At 42.7% G+C, this 14326-nt stretch overlaps 1 protein-coding gene across 7 annotated transcripts in view; it reads left to right on the forward strand.

Annotated features, from left to right (window-relative positions):
• Positions 1–13810, forward strand: part of LOC147614747 (zinc finger CCCH domain-containing protein ZFN-like) — a 46469-nt gene extending 32659 nt beyond the window's left edge. For 3 of the 7 annotated variants that reach the window (XR_015262973.1, XR_015262974.1, XR_015262972.1), the window contains 2 exons: positions 12770–13521; positions 13629–13810. Coding sequence is in view for 4 of the 7 variants with exons in the window: in XM_086780075.1 (XP_086636201.1) it covers positions 12770–13144 (375 nt within the window). In the remaining 3 variants the exon portion in view is untranslated. The other 4 variants (XM_086780075.1, XM_086780073.1, XM_086780077.1 and 1 more) reach the window with 3 other exon arrangements.
• The last annotated feature ends 516 nt before the right edge of the window (positions 13811–14326 follow it).

A 14326-nucleotide genomic window follows, 5' to 3' on the forward strand; every position in this document is an offset into this window, starting at 1 on the left:
ATGTTGATTGCCGGGAAATCTCGTAAAGAGATGGATGCCTTGAAGAAGAGGCTGCATCAAACCTTTGATATGAAGGATTTGGGTGATGCAAATCACATTTTGGGTATGCGGATACTTCGGGACAGAAATCAGCATGTGTTGTATTTGTCTCAGAAGGAATATATTGGCAAAGTTTTGCAGAGGTTCAATATGGACGGGGGGAAGAAGACTAGTACTCCTTTGCCTCCATATGTGAAACTCAGTGCTATGGACAGCCCACAGTCAGATAGTGGCAGGGCTGATATGGCCAAGATTCCGTATGCTTCAGCTTGTGGCAGTCTCATGTATGCCATGGTTGCTACTAGGTCGGACATTGCATTTGCAGTGGGAGTGGTTTCTAGATACATGGCCAACCCTGGCAAGAAGCATTGGGAAGCAGTGAAAGGTTTCATGAGATACCTGAAGGGCACACAGGATATGTGCATATGCTTTGGCAAACAGGATGCATTAGTGCATGGTTATACGGATTCGGATTATGCCGGTCATCCAGATAACCGGAAGTCTACTACCGGTTATGTGTTTACATTCACAGGAGGTGCTGTGTCATGGATATCCAGGATGCAGAAGTGCACTGCCTTATCTACTACAGAGGCCGAGTATATTGCAGCCACAGAGGCTTGCAAGGAGGCATTATGGCTATCTCGGTTAGTGGTTGATTTGGGTTATACAGGGGATATTCCATTGTTGCATTGTGACAGTCAGAGTGCCATCCAGTTGGCAAAGAACCCTGTCTTTCATGCAAAGACGAAGCATGTGGATGTGAAGTATCACTTCATCAGAGAGGTGATAGAGAACAAGCAAATTCAGCTTGTTAAGATTCATACGGATGACAACCCGGCTGATCTGTTGACAAAGAGTTTGCCTCCGGAGCGGTTTGCTCATTGCAGACACTTGATGGGCATTGGATGAGGCCAGTTTCAGCCTTGATATGGCCTTGTATATTATCATGTACATGCTGATTTTTTCTTTTCCTTCGTTTAAGGACACTTTGCCTTTAAGTGGGAGGTTGTTGGGGTAAAGGCATTATGCCCACCCTTGTAGTGTGTACAAACCCATAAGTTATAGTACATAGTACACTTACTACTTTTAATGTACTAAGTGCACTATGTGTACTAGTGCAAAATATACATGTGTGATAGGGGAGTCACACACTCAATGCTTGAGTTGACTTATCCCCACAACTCTCTCTCTCTCTCCCTTCTTTCTCTGTGTGTATGTCTCCCACATGAAACCTAACCCTAATTCTCTCCCATTCACTGGCGACACTGTCTCTCTAGCATGGCCAGAGCTGCATACCCTCATGTGAGTCTATCCCTGGTTGCGTGTGCCATAGTAAATAGTAAATCTTCTTGGTGGAGTCATAAATGTAATCCCCAGGTACACATATGAGTCTACCACCTCTACCTGTCCTCTTGCTAGTGTGAAGATGGTCTGTCGTCGTCGAACCGGCCCTGAGGTGTGGAAAATCGTGGCCTTGGTTTTCCCAAGGTTCACCGTAAGCCCCCTCTGTGTGCAGAAGTCATCGAGTGCATGGAGATGGTGCTGTAGTCCCATCCGCGACTCAGAGACCAAAATAATATCATCTGCATATAGCATAATGTGGACTGTGGTACCTGAGATGTCTACCCCATCCCCACCACCGTGACCAATGAAGTCAGCCACCTCATCGATGTATAGCCCAAATAGTGTAGGAGAGAGTGGGCATCCTTGCTTCACACCTATGGTGCTAGCAATAACATCAGATAGCCCCCCGGGGCATTGTATGCGCCCGAAGACCTGCACATATAAAGCATAGATGCCCCAAACCATCTCTGATGGGATCCCCAATGACTATAGGCGCTGGAAGAGTCTCTCTCGTGGCACCGTGTCAAATGCTTTGCGGAAATCCACAAAGCAGCAGTATAATCTCTTCTTCCGCACCCTAGCCTGGTCAATCAAACATCTCAGAGTGAATATATGGTCAATAGTGGAGAAAGCTTGTCGGAATCCAGCCTGCCCTGGTGCTTGCAGTCCCTCCTTCTCTGCATATGAGCTCAACTCTGCCTCGAGCACTGCGCCATAAAGTTTGGCCAATGTATGACCAATCATGATAGTCCTGTATTTGCTGGGGTCTAGCATGTCTCCCGCTTTGTGGAGAGGCACGATGGTGTGCATAGTCCACTCAGGTGGTAGGCCCTCCACTAGTGCCCTAGCAGCATATCAACCATAATCTCACCACCCATGCCAATGGCGTAAGTGCAGAGGTGTCATCCATATCTGCACTAGTTGAGATCGATATCTAAATACTCCCCCTCGAGCTCAACTCCATACCGTACATTCCAAGTGAGCTTCTAAACCTATGAAGCTTCTATATACACAATACCCCTAACTGGTCGATGGCAATCTGACAATAAAATCCATGGAAATACTTTTCCATTTGTTAAAAGGAATCTCCAGAAGATGTAACAACTCTGTAGTCCTAAGGCGTTCAACCTTGTTCATTTGACACTAATGACATTTCACTACATAGTCCTGAACGTTTGCCTTCGTTTTAGGCAAGTAAAACATCTGTTTTTACCAAATCATAAGTCATTGTACTCTTGAATGACTTGCTAGGTACGAGCGTCATAACATTCAGAGAAGATCTTCCTCCTAATCTTAGCACTATCCAGTATGCAAAAATTATCATCCCAAAACAACAATCCGTTCAAAATCAAGTACGAATTATACCAGCCACCCTAACAAGTAGTATGACCCTTGAGTCCTGGTCTAAAACTATGGAGCTCCCGGCCTGGACGTGCTGCCAATATCGATTGAAATGCCCATTGGTCTAAAATAGCCCTCTCAAGGAATCATATAAGTCAGCACTAATCTCGGTAAATAGAGAGAGAGGGGGGGGGGGGGGGGGGGGGTGAGGTGAGGTGAATGGTGGGAACAAGGGAAATGTGCCAATAAGAGGGGTATGGCGGGCAGAAGGAGATGCAGGTAAAGGGGTGAATGGTGGGCAGTAGGGAAATGCGCAGCAAAGAGGGGGAAGGCGGGAAGAAGGAGAAGGGGAAGAGTGGCGGGCAGGAGGAGAAGATAGCAGGCAGGTGCAGGTCAAGACATATGGGGAAGCCCTCTTTGTCAACATTCTAAGAACTTGAAAAGAAGACTCTTCCTAGACATTTGACACTGACAAGTTACGTCCATCCAGCCAATGGGTCTGATAAGTGTGCGGGACACAAATACATCGTTCAAGAGGGTTACATCTTGGTGCGGGACTAGCACGAATGATGTGTGTGGAACGTGCATAGATGACTGTGACACTCCTGTGGTGGCACACTGGCTAACATGTCACAATGGGCCAAGTGTCCGACCACAATATCTTGCACTTTTCTTGTACAGTCGTGTCCACGGCAGCCAAGTGTGGGATGCATGTAATAGAGAGGCCACCAAATTTAGAAAAAGTGGAAAACACCAGTCCATTCCCGTTGGAGGTGGAATCTTTCCCTCAGAGCCACAAACACTGCCTTTTTCTTCTTGGACTTCTTCCTTCTTGCCAAAAGAAATAACCTGCTTCTCCTCTTCTTTCTTTTCCTCAACCTCAGAGCCACAAACACTGCCTTTTTCTTCTTGGACTTCTACAAGGTAGGTCTCTTCATCAATGGTTTGAGCTTCAGACCTGCCCTCAAAGGTTTCTTCACAGTGCTCTTGAAATGAACCTGCAACACATGCAACCTGTAGGGAACAAGAATCTACATCTTTAACATATGGAGAACTCGTTACAGGGTTGTGCTCAACAAGCCTCACAATAGTACATCCAAATACATCATTAGGCTTACAGGCATTAGGGAACAAAGCATCAAAAGGAGATACATCTTTGGCTTCACATGATAGCATAGATACATTTGGGGAAGGTATGGCATACATGGGCACATAAGACTGCTTCTCTTCCAAAGTGGGCACATTGATTAAGCATGTCTTGTACATCTTCCAGTCCTTCATTCGAGCAATCTCCACAGCTTCTTCGAATGTGCGGGGCCTTTTGAGCTCCACTTTGATCTTCAAGGGTGTCCTCAAACCTGCAACAAATCTCTCTTTTTTTAGCATCATAGGAGGAGTCTCTTGATTTAGAGACTTGGTCCACTGGTTCCAAAGCTTTAAGAAACATGCAACATAGCCATCCGCATCTTGGTTTTCACCTTGACATAAATTAAGGATCTCCTGCCACACTGACACTGGGTCTTTTCTTTTGCTAAATTGGGTCACAAGAGCTCGCTTTGCACCATCACAATCCAACTGCACTGAAGGGGTTGCCATCCTCACTGATGACACATAATCTTCGTACCATATCTTTGCCTCGCCTTGCAAGCAAAAGGGAAGAATCTTCATCAGTATACCTGGGTCCTCTTTGTCTTTGAGGAATGCCACAAACTCCATTGTCTCAATAAACCTATCTACATCTGCATCAATTGAACCAGCTTCTTCTACACTCCTTGGCATCTTGGGCTGCTCTATGGGCTGATTTTGGTCTCCATTCTGGGGCATTTGCTGTCTCATATCCTGCTGTCCAGAATTTTCAGCATGTGGAAATGTCACATCATGATGATATGTATCCTCAAAGCTTTCAAGACTTTGCTTATGTGTAGTAGAGAGGGGCTGATCTGAATTTTCAGCAAAGACAATATCTCTACTTGTAAACACCTTGTGAGTAGCAAGACCATAAAGTCTATACTCTTTGCTTTCACTACTATCTTGACCTTTGACCATGCATCTAGCCATCTCCATCAAAGATCTATTCTTTCTTTCTGCCACCATTTTGTTGAGGTGTGTAAGGCGTTGTATATTGATGCTTAATGCCCTTGTTAAGCAAAAACTCCTTGAATGCATTAGACATATTCACCTCCTCTATCTGTACGAAGAGCGTGAATTTGTACCCTGATTCATTCTCAACCAAAGCTATATAACACTGAAAATGCATGAACACCTCATATTCTTCCTTCATAGAAAACACCCGTGTGAACCTTGTGTAGTCATCTATGAAAGTGACAAAATAGAGATGTCCACTGAAAGACGGTGTCCTTAATGAACCACAAACATCACTATGCACGAGCTGTCATTTTTTATTAGCTCTCACCAAACTATCCTTTGGGAATGGCTTTCTCTACATTTTGCCAAGAATGCACCCTTCACATACATGATCAATTGAGGCATACATTGTTGGATATATCACCCAAATCCATTCAAAGGCTGAAAGGGGCTATATAACCTTGATTTCTTTACTCAAGCCACATCCTCAAAAGGGCGCCTACTTCAAATATAGCCTAGAGGGAATATTGCTCATTTATGGCATACCCACATGGGGGAGATGGCATACCCACATGGGGGAGATGGCCTCTTATGCTTGTAAGACATCATAGGTGATGTCATGTGGTCATGTACTACTTGCCTATATAAGAGGCTTTTGCTAATGAAGAAGTAACTCGTGTATTTCCATGATTATGCCCAAGCTATGTCTCATTAGTATCTCCTAATCCACTCTTAATCATGTTTATAATCATGACCTAACCATGACTATAACCATGTTTGATCCTCCTTAGTTTTGTTAATCCACTCCCAATACCAACATTTGGTATCAGAGCCACGTTAATACAACCTCATCCCTCTCATTTGCCTCATCATTAGTGTTTAATTAGCTTAATCATAAGCTTATCCCTTCCTATTTCATAGCCTGAAATATAGGGCTGCCTTGGAGCATCCACAGCTCACACTCGCCTCCACGAACTCGTACGGGATTCAAGCTGTGCATTCTCAACGTCATAAAGGAGCTGCAGCTTGGTGGAATTAGGCGGATTTTGCGCAGAGACGCCAGCATTGCAGACGAAACCGGCGCCAATTTTTTTGGGGGAAATCAGTCCACCGATTGAACCAGTGCAAGATTCACTAATTCGCCTTGGCTTTGGGGGTTTTCAATAGCTGCAAACACGCCTGTGCAGTCATTTTCTTGAATGGATTAGTGGTTTGGTGGCTTCAGGTCTGACATAATCTCAGAAAGCTCATTTGATAACAGTTAAAGCATGAATGATTAACTCACTTAATCACTAGTAATTAGTGCTTAATCTGGCCTCAAGTCATTGCTATTGAAGGTGCTAAAGGCATTTGGTGTTTAGACTTAGGCTTCTATCTCATTCAAGGACATCTAGTGATACAATTTTTCAGAAATTGTTGAGCTTCATGTATGTGGTGATATTTCTATATGTTGATGATGTTGTAATTTACATCATTGTTTAATCAATGACTGAACCATCTGATGCTGAATCATCAAATATTCAACATTTGAGGCCTAAGAAGAAAAGCAAAAAGCCAAGGAGACGGGTAAGGAACAATGTCTACAACTCAAGAGCAAACAATGTTTTAGGAGGGCATGATTGGTCTGAATTTTTCATAAATAACCTTCATCTATTTGGTGAAGGTATCTAATCTTGTAAAAGCATTAGACACTGCCCTTGAGGGATACTCAAGTGGTAAGACCTTGCTTTATCATCATGTCTACATCCTCATTTCATGTTGATAAGTTTAATGGGATAGGCTTTCATACCTGGCAAGTTAGAGTAAGATTTATTCTCATGAAGAAAGGTCTGTGGGGAGTTGCTAGTGGAAAGAGAAAAAACCTACCACTAGAGATGGTGAACAAGGATGGTTACCTAGGGATGAGAAAGCTTTTGCCATAATTGCATTAGGTCTAAGTGACAACTACATACATCATATCTCTAATGCAAACAACTCAGCTGAAGCATGGGAAATCTTAGAGAAATTATTTGGGGCAAAAGGGAAGCATTCCAAGATAGGGCTGAAAATCCAATTCTTTAAACTTGAAAAGAAAGCTTCTGAGTCTTTACCTACTCATCTTAATTATATGAAAAGCCTAATGTCACAACTTGCAACAATAGGAGCACCAATAGATGAGGAAGATGCCATTGCAGTTTTATTGAAAAGCATGCCTTATGATGAATATGGGCACTTAGTGTCAACTCTCATGAATCTTCCGGACCCTACTTTAGAGGCCATTGAAGCTGCACTCCTTGAGGAGTACAAGAAGAAGCAAGAGAATATAGGGATAATGGAAGGGGCATACTTCTCCAACAACAAGTCTCACTTCAAGAAGAAGAACTTCATCGACACAAAAGGAAAGAAGAAGACTTGTGGATTCTGCGGCAAGGACAATCATATTGAAGAAAATTGTTTCTTCAAACAAAAGGCACAAAAGGCATTTCTCGCAAGTCAAGACAAAGAAGAGCTGCAAGAAGAGGCCTCCGAAGAGGCCAATTTTATCGAAGAAGAATGGGCCTTTTGAGTAAAATCAAGGGATAGCCCATACCATGTTTAAAAACCTCTCCATCCTAAACATAACTATCTCATTGTAAGCTTTACTATGGTATTCTAGCATCATCCATCATTGCTAGCATTGTAAACCTAACTGGAATAAGACCTACGGGCACCAGCATGGTCATCATAACTAGTTTTTGTATGTTGTAACTAGAACCTAGAATTGCCATCATAAAGGTAGCATTGTCATGGATTTGGTTGAAGGAGGGTTTGTTGGATATATCACCCAAATCCATTCAAAGGTTGAAAGGGGCTATATAACCTTGATTTCTTTACTCAAGCCACATCCTCAAAAGGGCGCCTACTTCAAATATAGCCTAGAGGGAATATTGCTCATTTATGGCATACCCACATGGGGGAGATGGCATACCCACATGGGGGAGATGGCCTCTTATGCTTGTAAGACATCATAGGTGATGTCATGTGGTCATGTACTACTTGCCTATATAAGAGGCTTTTGCTAATGAAGAAGTAACTCGTGTATTTCCATGATTATGCCCAAGCTATGTCTCATTAGTATCTCCTAATCCACTCTTAATCATGTTTATAATCATGACCTAACCATGACTATAACCATGTTTGATCCTCCTTAGTTTTGTTAATCCACTCCCAATACCAACATACATTCTACCATGTTTTGCTTTGCAAAAGCATCAAACTTCTGAAATTTACATGCCTAAGCCTGGCATGCTACAATTCAGCTGCCTTAATTGCAGTTGAATCTGATGCAATGCACACATGATTTGCTTGTTTGTGATAGGTATCCAACCTATACAAACCATTACATAGAGTTCCTGTGGATACAATGTGTAATCCCTTTGGTGGGTCTTTGACAAGACACTTCTCACCTTTGAACTCCACATGTAAACCATGCTTGGGGCAATCGAAGATACTGAGACCAAATTCTTCTTAATGCCTAGCACAAATAACACATCAATCATGCAAGTCTGATTCCCATTGGCCAACACTATAGGCACTTTGCCAACACCTTTCACAAGGTATGATGAGGGATCTGCAGAAGACATAGAAACATCATCTTTAACCTCTTCCATGGCCAAAAACACCCATTCATCATCCACAAGGTTGGCTGAATTCTCTTGTTTCCCCTCGGATGTATTTGCCACATTGCTTGATTCCTTGCCCGAATCCTTCTTCTTGTTTTTCTCTTGAGCAATCCTTTTACGACACTCACTTATATAGTGACGAGGCTTGTGACAAAAGTGACATTTACTCTTTTTCTTAGCAGCTTCACCCTTGGCTGAAGCATTTCCTTTAGAGACTTCCCTTCTCTTTCACTGCAAAAGCCTGCTCACCACCATGAGTATGGCTGGCCCTAGTTTGCTCTTCTTGTAAAAGCAAGCTCACAAGCTCATCAAAAGTGACTGGATCTCTACCACGTCTCGTTGAGAGATTATGAGATGTATGAAATCCAAGATAAGGTGGTGGCAAAGAGTTAAAAGTATTTGTAACAAGCTGCCTATGTGGTATAACTTCATCTATATTCAGCAGTTGTTCTCTCAAATCTTTGACCTTGGTTAGATGTTCTGTCATAGAATCTCCCTCATGCATTTCAAGCATGTCAAGTTGCCTTTTAAGATAAGCAACCCTTGCCTCATTTCTTGTTTGATATATGTTATCCAGTGTGTCCCAAGCTTGTTGAGCTATCTTACAACACCGTATATGAGGTAATCGATCTCTTGACAGACAACGCTATCAAGGACATAGCTTGAGCATCTTTAGAGTCCCTCCTCTTCTTCTCTTGAGAAGGAACAAGAGGCACTTGTACTTGAACTTCCGCAACTCTCTATGCTGAAGTTCTTTGTGGTGTTGCAGGTTGTAGTGTGGGTGCACGTGGCTCATCACTAGAGACTATGCCCCACAAGCCTTTAGCAACCAACATGTTCCGCACCATAAAACTCCATAAGGAGTAATAGTGCCATCTAGTTTATCCCACCTGCGCGCTGCTCCTCACAACCTTCAGTGCGCTGCTCCACCTGTGCGCTACCTTCACACAAACTGTGTGCTGCTTCACCTTTGCGCTGCTTCTGTCCGCCTTCACTCGATGCCTTCACACAAACCATGCGCTGCTTCACCTTTGACAACTACCTTGTCTACACAAGGTTGACCACACAAAACAACCTGTATACAGTCTCAACAATCTGCTGTAGCCCTGATACCACTTGTAGGCGTTGTAGTGTGGGTTAAAGCAAGGACATAAACATTAAGGGAAACACATGATCTAAACGGAATGAAACAAGCAGGCATACAGAATAAAATGATATTTGATGAGAAACTTACGAAAACTATCTAATCGTCATTTTTTGTGTTTCCTACAATAAACCACACCATGTATACTAGGTGTACCAACCTTAGCCAAGTTTCTCAACTTCTAAGAGTGCCCACACTAAGGCTACTACAAAGAGTTCAAACGAGAGTCTGTATGAATACCCACTCAAGAATATCCCAGGATGAGCTTATGAAAATTGCTGAGACAAACAAAGATGAAGAGATGGCACAAGCAATCCTCAAGGGAGTCAAGAAAGCTCAAGAATATCCAGGATGAGCCTATAAAAATTGGCGAGATAATCAAAGATAATAGATGGCATAAGAAATCCTCAAGGGAGTCAAGAAAGAGTACAAGCACTTTGTCACTTTTATTGTTAAAAGGTTTCCTTTGCTTGATGACTTAGCATCACTCTTGATTCAAGAAGAAGAAAGGTCCCTAGAAGATGATGCTCCCATCTCAAGCAAGGTTATAAGTATATAACTTAAAATGCTAAAACTCTAATGTCCCTAAGCATTTTATTCCCCTGACACGTATACACTTTTTCCCTACCCAAAGTGTGAAATCTCCTACAGGGTTGCCCACCAACTAGTGGAGATCTATTTTTGGCATGGACCCCTCTTGTCCTAGATGCCCAGCTCCATCCGAGACAGTGTACCATTGCTTATAGGGGCGTAAAGGAGCACAGAGGATCTGCGTATCTATAGCCCAGCTCTTGTGCAGATTGAGGAGTGATCATATCAATATTACTCGGTGCTATTGCATGGTTGACTCAGGCTGGCCCCACCGTTTCTTTTCGAGGGAAGGGGAGCAAATCCTATTATACTTGACCATAGGGTCATAGCTCAGTGATGTTTGCTTCAGGATATCCCTTGATCAGGATATACTTTTTTTTAATAGTAAAAACCCAGAGTTTTATTACCAAGAAGCAATATACATGGGGAGGATGTACTTGAGAGAGAGAAGTCATCCAAGGAAGAAAGCTAAGAAACAGTAGAAAAAGACTTCAAACTGTCGGGTATCAATAGCCTCTAGCTGTCTATAGTCATGTAGAGACAGGCGAAGATTGGCACGAAAGAAAGCATAAGCATCTAGAGAAGGTTGTCGAAACATAATATGGTTCCTAGCCCAGAGTGCCCAGTATCTCATCCAGATTATGAAAGTGTCAAATCTAACCATGCAAGCCCCAATTAGGATATAAACCACCTTTGCTGAGTATTGACACCACTTGGGAGATTATTGCTAGTATCACGGCGTGGCATATCTGGAAGACCAAATGCTCAAAGGCCTTCGAGGGTATTCGTGTTTATGACACCCAGTGTATTTGCAGTATATGGAGTGACATCATTCATACTCTTTTGGCCACTTGGGTCTGTATACAAGGATCTTCTAGCGCTGCACAAGAAAAAGCAGCAGATTTATGAGGTATTTTCTTCTCCTCCACACCTACGAGGTTTTTATGGCAGCATAGTGTACCTGATTGGTTGAGATCTCCCTTTGTATGACTTTACTTAATAGAAGTCTCTTTTCTGAGGAAAAAAATGTGGCTTCTTTTCCCTCCCTCCCCACCAAGACCAACCAGCCATGGAGTCCCCCCACCTTTTTCTAGCATTTCTATGTCATTAGGACAGAAGTTTTCTTCTTCTCATGGTGAAAAATGTTGCAAGGCATCCAAGCAGTATCGTCACATACTTGCACAAACGCGATTGAGACTTCCAATCCTTCAAAAAAGTATGCATGTAAGTGCATTATCAAATCTTGTCATGGCAGAGCTGTAGTCAGCTCTGTATGTACCCTTTACCTCAGAGAGCTAGCAAGTGGATGAGGGGATTTATGTGATAGTGATTCCCCCTTGTCCCCCTCCTGTACTTGTTTTTGGCAGAGTGTCCTTGCACCATCTTTCTGGCCTACATTATGAGAGCATGGCACAAGTTTTAGTTCTAGTCTGAGACAATCACTTTCAGCCACCCAGGGTGCGATTGACCAACAACCCATTATTTTGAATGACCCCATCCATATTTTGAATGACCTCATCCATGATGATCATGGGTGTCCATTAGAGTGGTCCAGCTGGAATGACAGTCTTTCCTTCTTCACTGAAGTATAGATGGCTTTCAAAGGCCTCCTAAAGACACAGGACGACAGACACACTGCAGATTCCCATTGCATTCAAAAGGGAATAAAACAGATTCACTCGTCCATTCATTGGAGCAGGGTCGTAAACTCCTATTTTGTGGCCAGGAGTCTTTTCTTGTACAAGATTCATTACATGTTGCTCCAAACATTTATCAGATAAATGAGGTTTGGTGTCGGGATACAGGTGGGCAGCGTCTGTCCGAGGTGGAGCTTCCCCATCAGAGATTCATAATCATGAAAAGAGTGGGGTTGGATAGATGCCTGAAGACCATCCCCTTCTTTGATTACAGCTACAAATGGCTTTTCACGTCCAGTTCACCGCTTCCACTTGGGTTTCTACTGCAAGCAACTATCGGGAAATCATCTCATTACTAGGATCATGCAAAAGTGTTTTTAGAAGAGGCTGTGAAGCTGTGGTAGAAGCTTAAATTTTTACTTTTTTTTAATGGATTATAGTAAATGGTGGATTGTGGAGATAGTTGCAAGTGATTCCTGTGAGTTTTCCAAATGCAGCACACCTTCAGACACCATTATACACTGCATTTGTAGATCCATAGAGGCTGAAGAGTGTATGGAAGAGGATTACACTTCTCATGTCTAGCGCTAGTAGGGGGCCGTACTACATCCGTTGAGTTGCATGGCTGATTGGTTCAAGACCCCATTCCTGCTACATGGATTATGACACGAGTATTTTCATGAGATTCTGATAGCTTGGCATATTGAGGGCTGAATGTGTAGGGACCATTGTGGGCACCCAAACCTTCGATATATAATGATTAGGGTTATGATGCAATAAAGAGGGTTTTATTTTGGCATGCAGTAACAAAAGAAAGCCTGCAAGGCAAGGCAACTCCCCTTGTAAGCTATGCATGCATTGCCAATTGTAAATTATATTTACACCAGCAAGCTTGTCTTCCTTGGCAAATTAAAATCATGATATAGCTGGCTCTTGGTTGATTGCAGGGAATCCCAGAGTGTGCTTTCTACATGAGATATGGTATGTGCAAGTTTGGAACTGCCTGCCGATTTGATCATCCCATGAGTGGCCTCACATTCGGTCCTTCAGCCAACTCACTTGTAGATATGCCAACGGCCCCATATCCAGTGGGATTCTCAGTTGCCAATTATGTGCCTTCATCACTTGATGCATCATCTGTTCAAGTCACTAAGCTAACACTTAAGCAATCTAGGAATGGGGCAGATGTGCAACAGGGATATAGAGCAGATGGAGGAGCTTCAAGCCACGGAAAACCATCGGGTACTAGTTCCAACCAGACAATGGACACTGCTGAGTTGAGTGATAGTTCGAGAGAAGCTGCTTTGAACACATCAACATAAGAAGTTGGGGTTGCAATCATACCAAAGGTCACTTCATAGCTGCACTACAAGGGTCCCTGTATAACTTCACTACATCATTATAGATGGGGCCACATTTTGCATAGGGGCTTATGCATCCTGATAATCGATCACAAGAGGTTGCTGGGAGGAAGACCCCAGGCCTAATCCATTTTCCCAAAAGATCTTTCTTCTTTTATGACTCAATATGTGCAGTTATATAATGACCTGCCCCAAGCTCTTTGGCCATTACCCCCAGACGCTTCTTGGTGTGCAATTCATCTGACCCTCATATATATTATTCGTTATTTGATCTTACGCAATAATTTGTATTAGTTATTTTCCTAATGTAAAGACCCCTATGGACTCTAGGGGATGAGGTGTTGTTCTTTTGAAGTTTATTTCCTCTATGAGCTGCCCAAACAAAAACAAGCTGAAAATAGTTATTTTCCTAATGTAAAGACCCCTATGGACTCTAGGGGATGAGGTGTTGTTCTTTTGAAGTTTATTTCCTCTATGAGCTGCCCAAACAAAAACAAGCTGAAATGTTCCTTTTTAATGATGTTCAAGATAAGTGCTCCTCATGACAAACCTCAAAAGAGGAGCAGTTTATTATTTGGTGTAAAGTCAAATAAATAAAGAAGGTTAGCCAGTATTTTAATTGCATAAGCTACACATGTTTCCTTTCTTGTTGATGCAGCTCTCAAAGAGCGAGGTTATGTCTGCAAACCTCTTTGTTGAGGGAAAAAAAACCATATTACATATATGCAAAGTGTAATTAAAAATATGTCTAATTTACATGTTTTTGGAGATATAAATATCCTGTCTTAAGTACACATACGTGTAAAGATGAATTGCCAACACCTTTTTGACAAAACTCAGACCTTACCTTCTTAGACCCTTTCTTGCATTTGGATTGATATTGTGCATGTCTCCATTCCAAAATAGGCCACACTTCAGTGGACTCTATCCCGGGCCATTCTACCCTACCCAAACGAATGGACTCCGGTTCAAACCGTGACATCCGTGGTGTGGGTGAGTGGTACAATGCTTGCATTGCATCCCCGAAAGGGGCTTTTGGAAAAACAAATAGGCTACACCCTCTTGAATCCAAAAAACCTCACAAAGAGTTGGTGGTACCTAAGCAAAAACTATATATAGGCTTTCAAGAAAAAGAATTCCCCT

Source organism: Cibotium barometz, chromosome 41, assembly GCF_041138505.1.
Source record: "Cibotium barometz isolate CiBa-2024 chromosome 41, ASM4113850v1, whole genome shotgun sequence".
Lineage (NCBI taxonomy): Eukaryota > Viridiplantae > Streptophyta > Polypodiopsida > Cyatheales > Cibotiaceae > Cibotium > Cibotium barometz.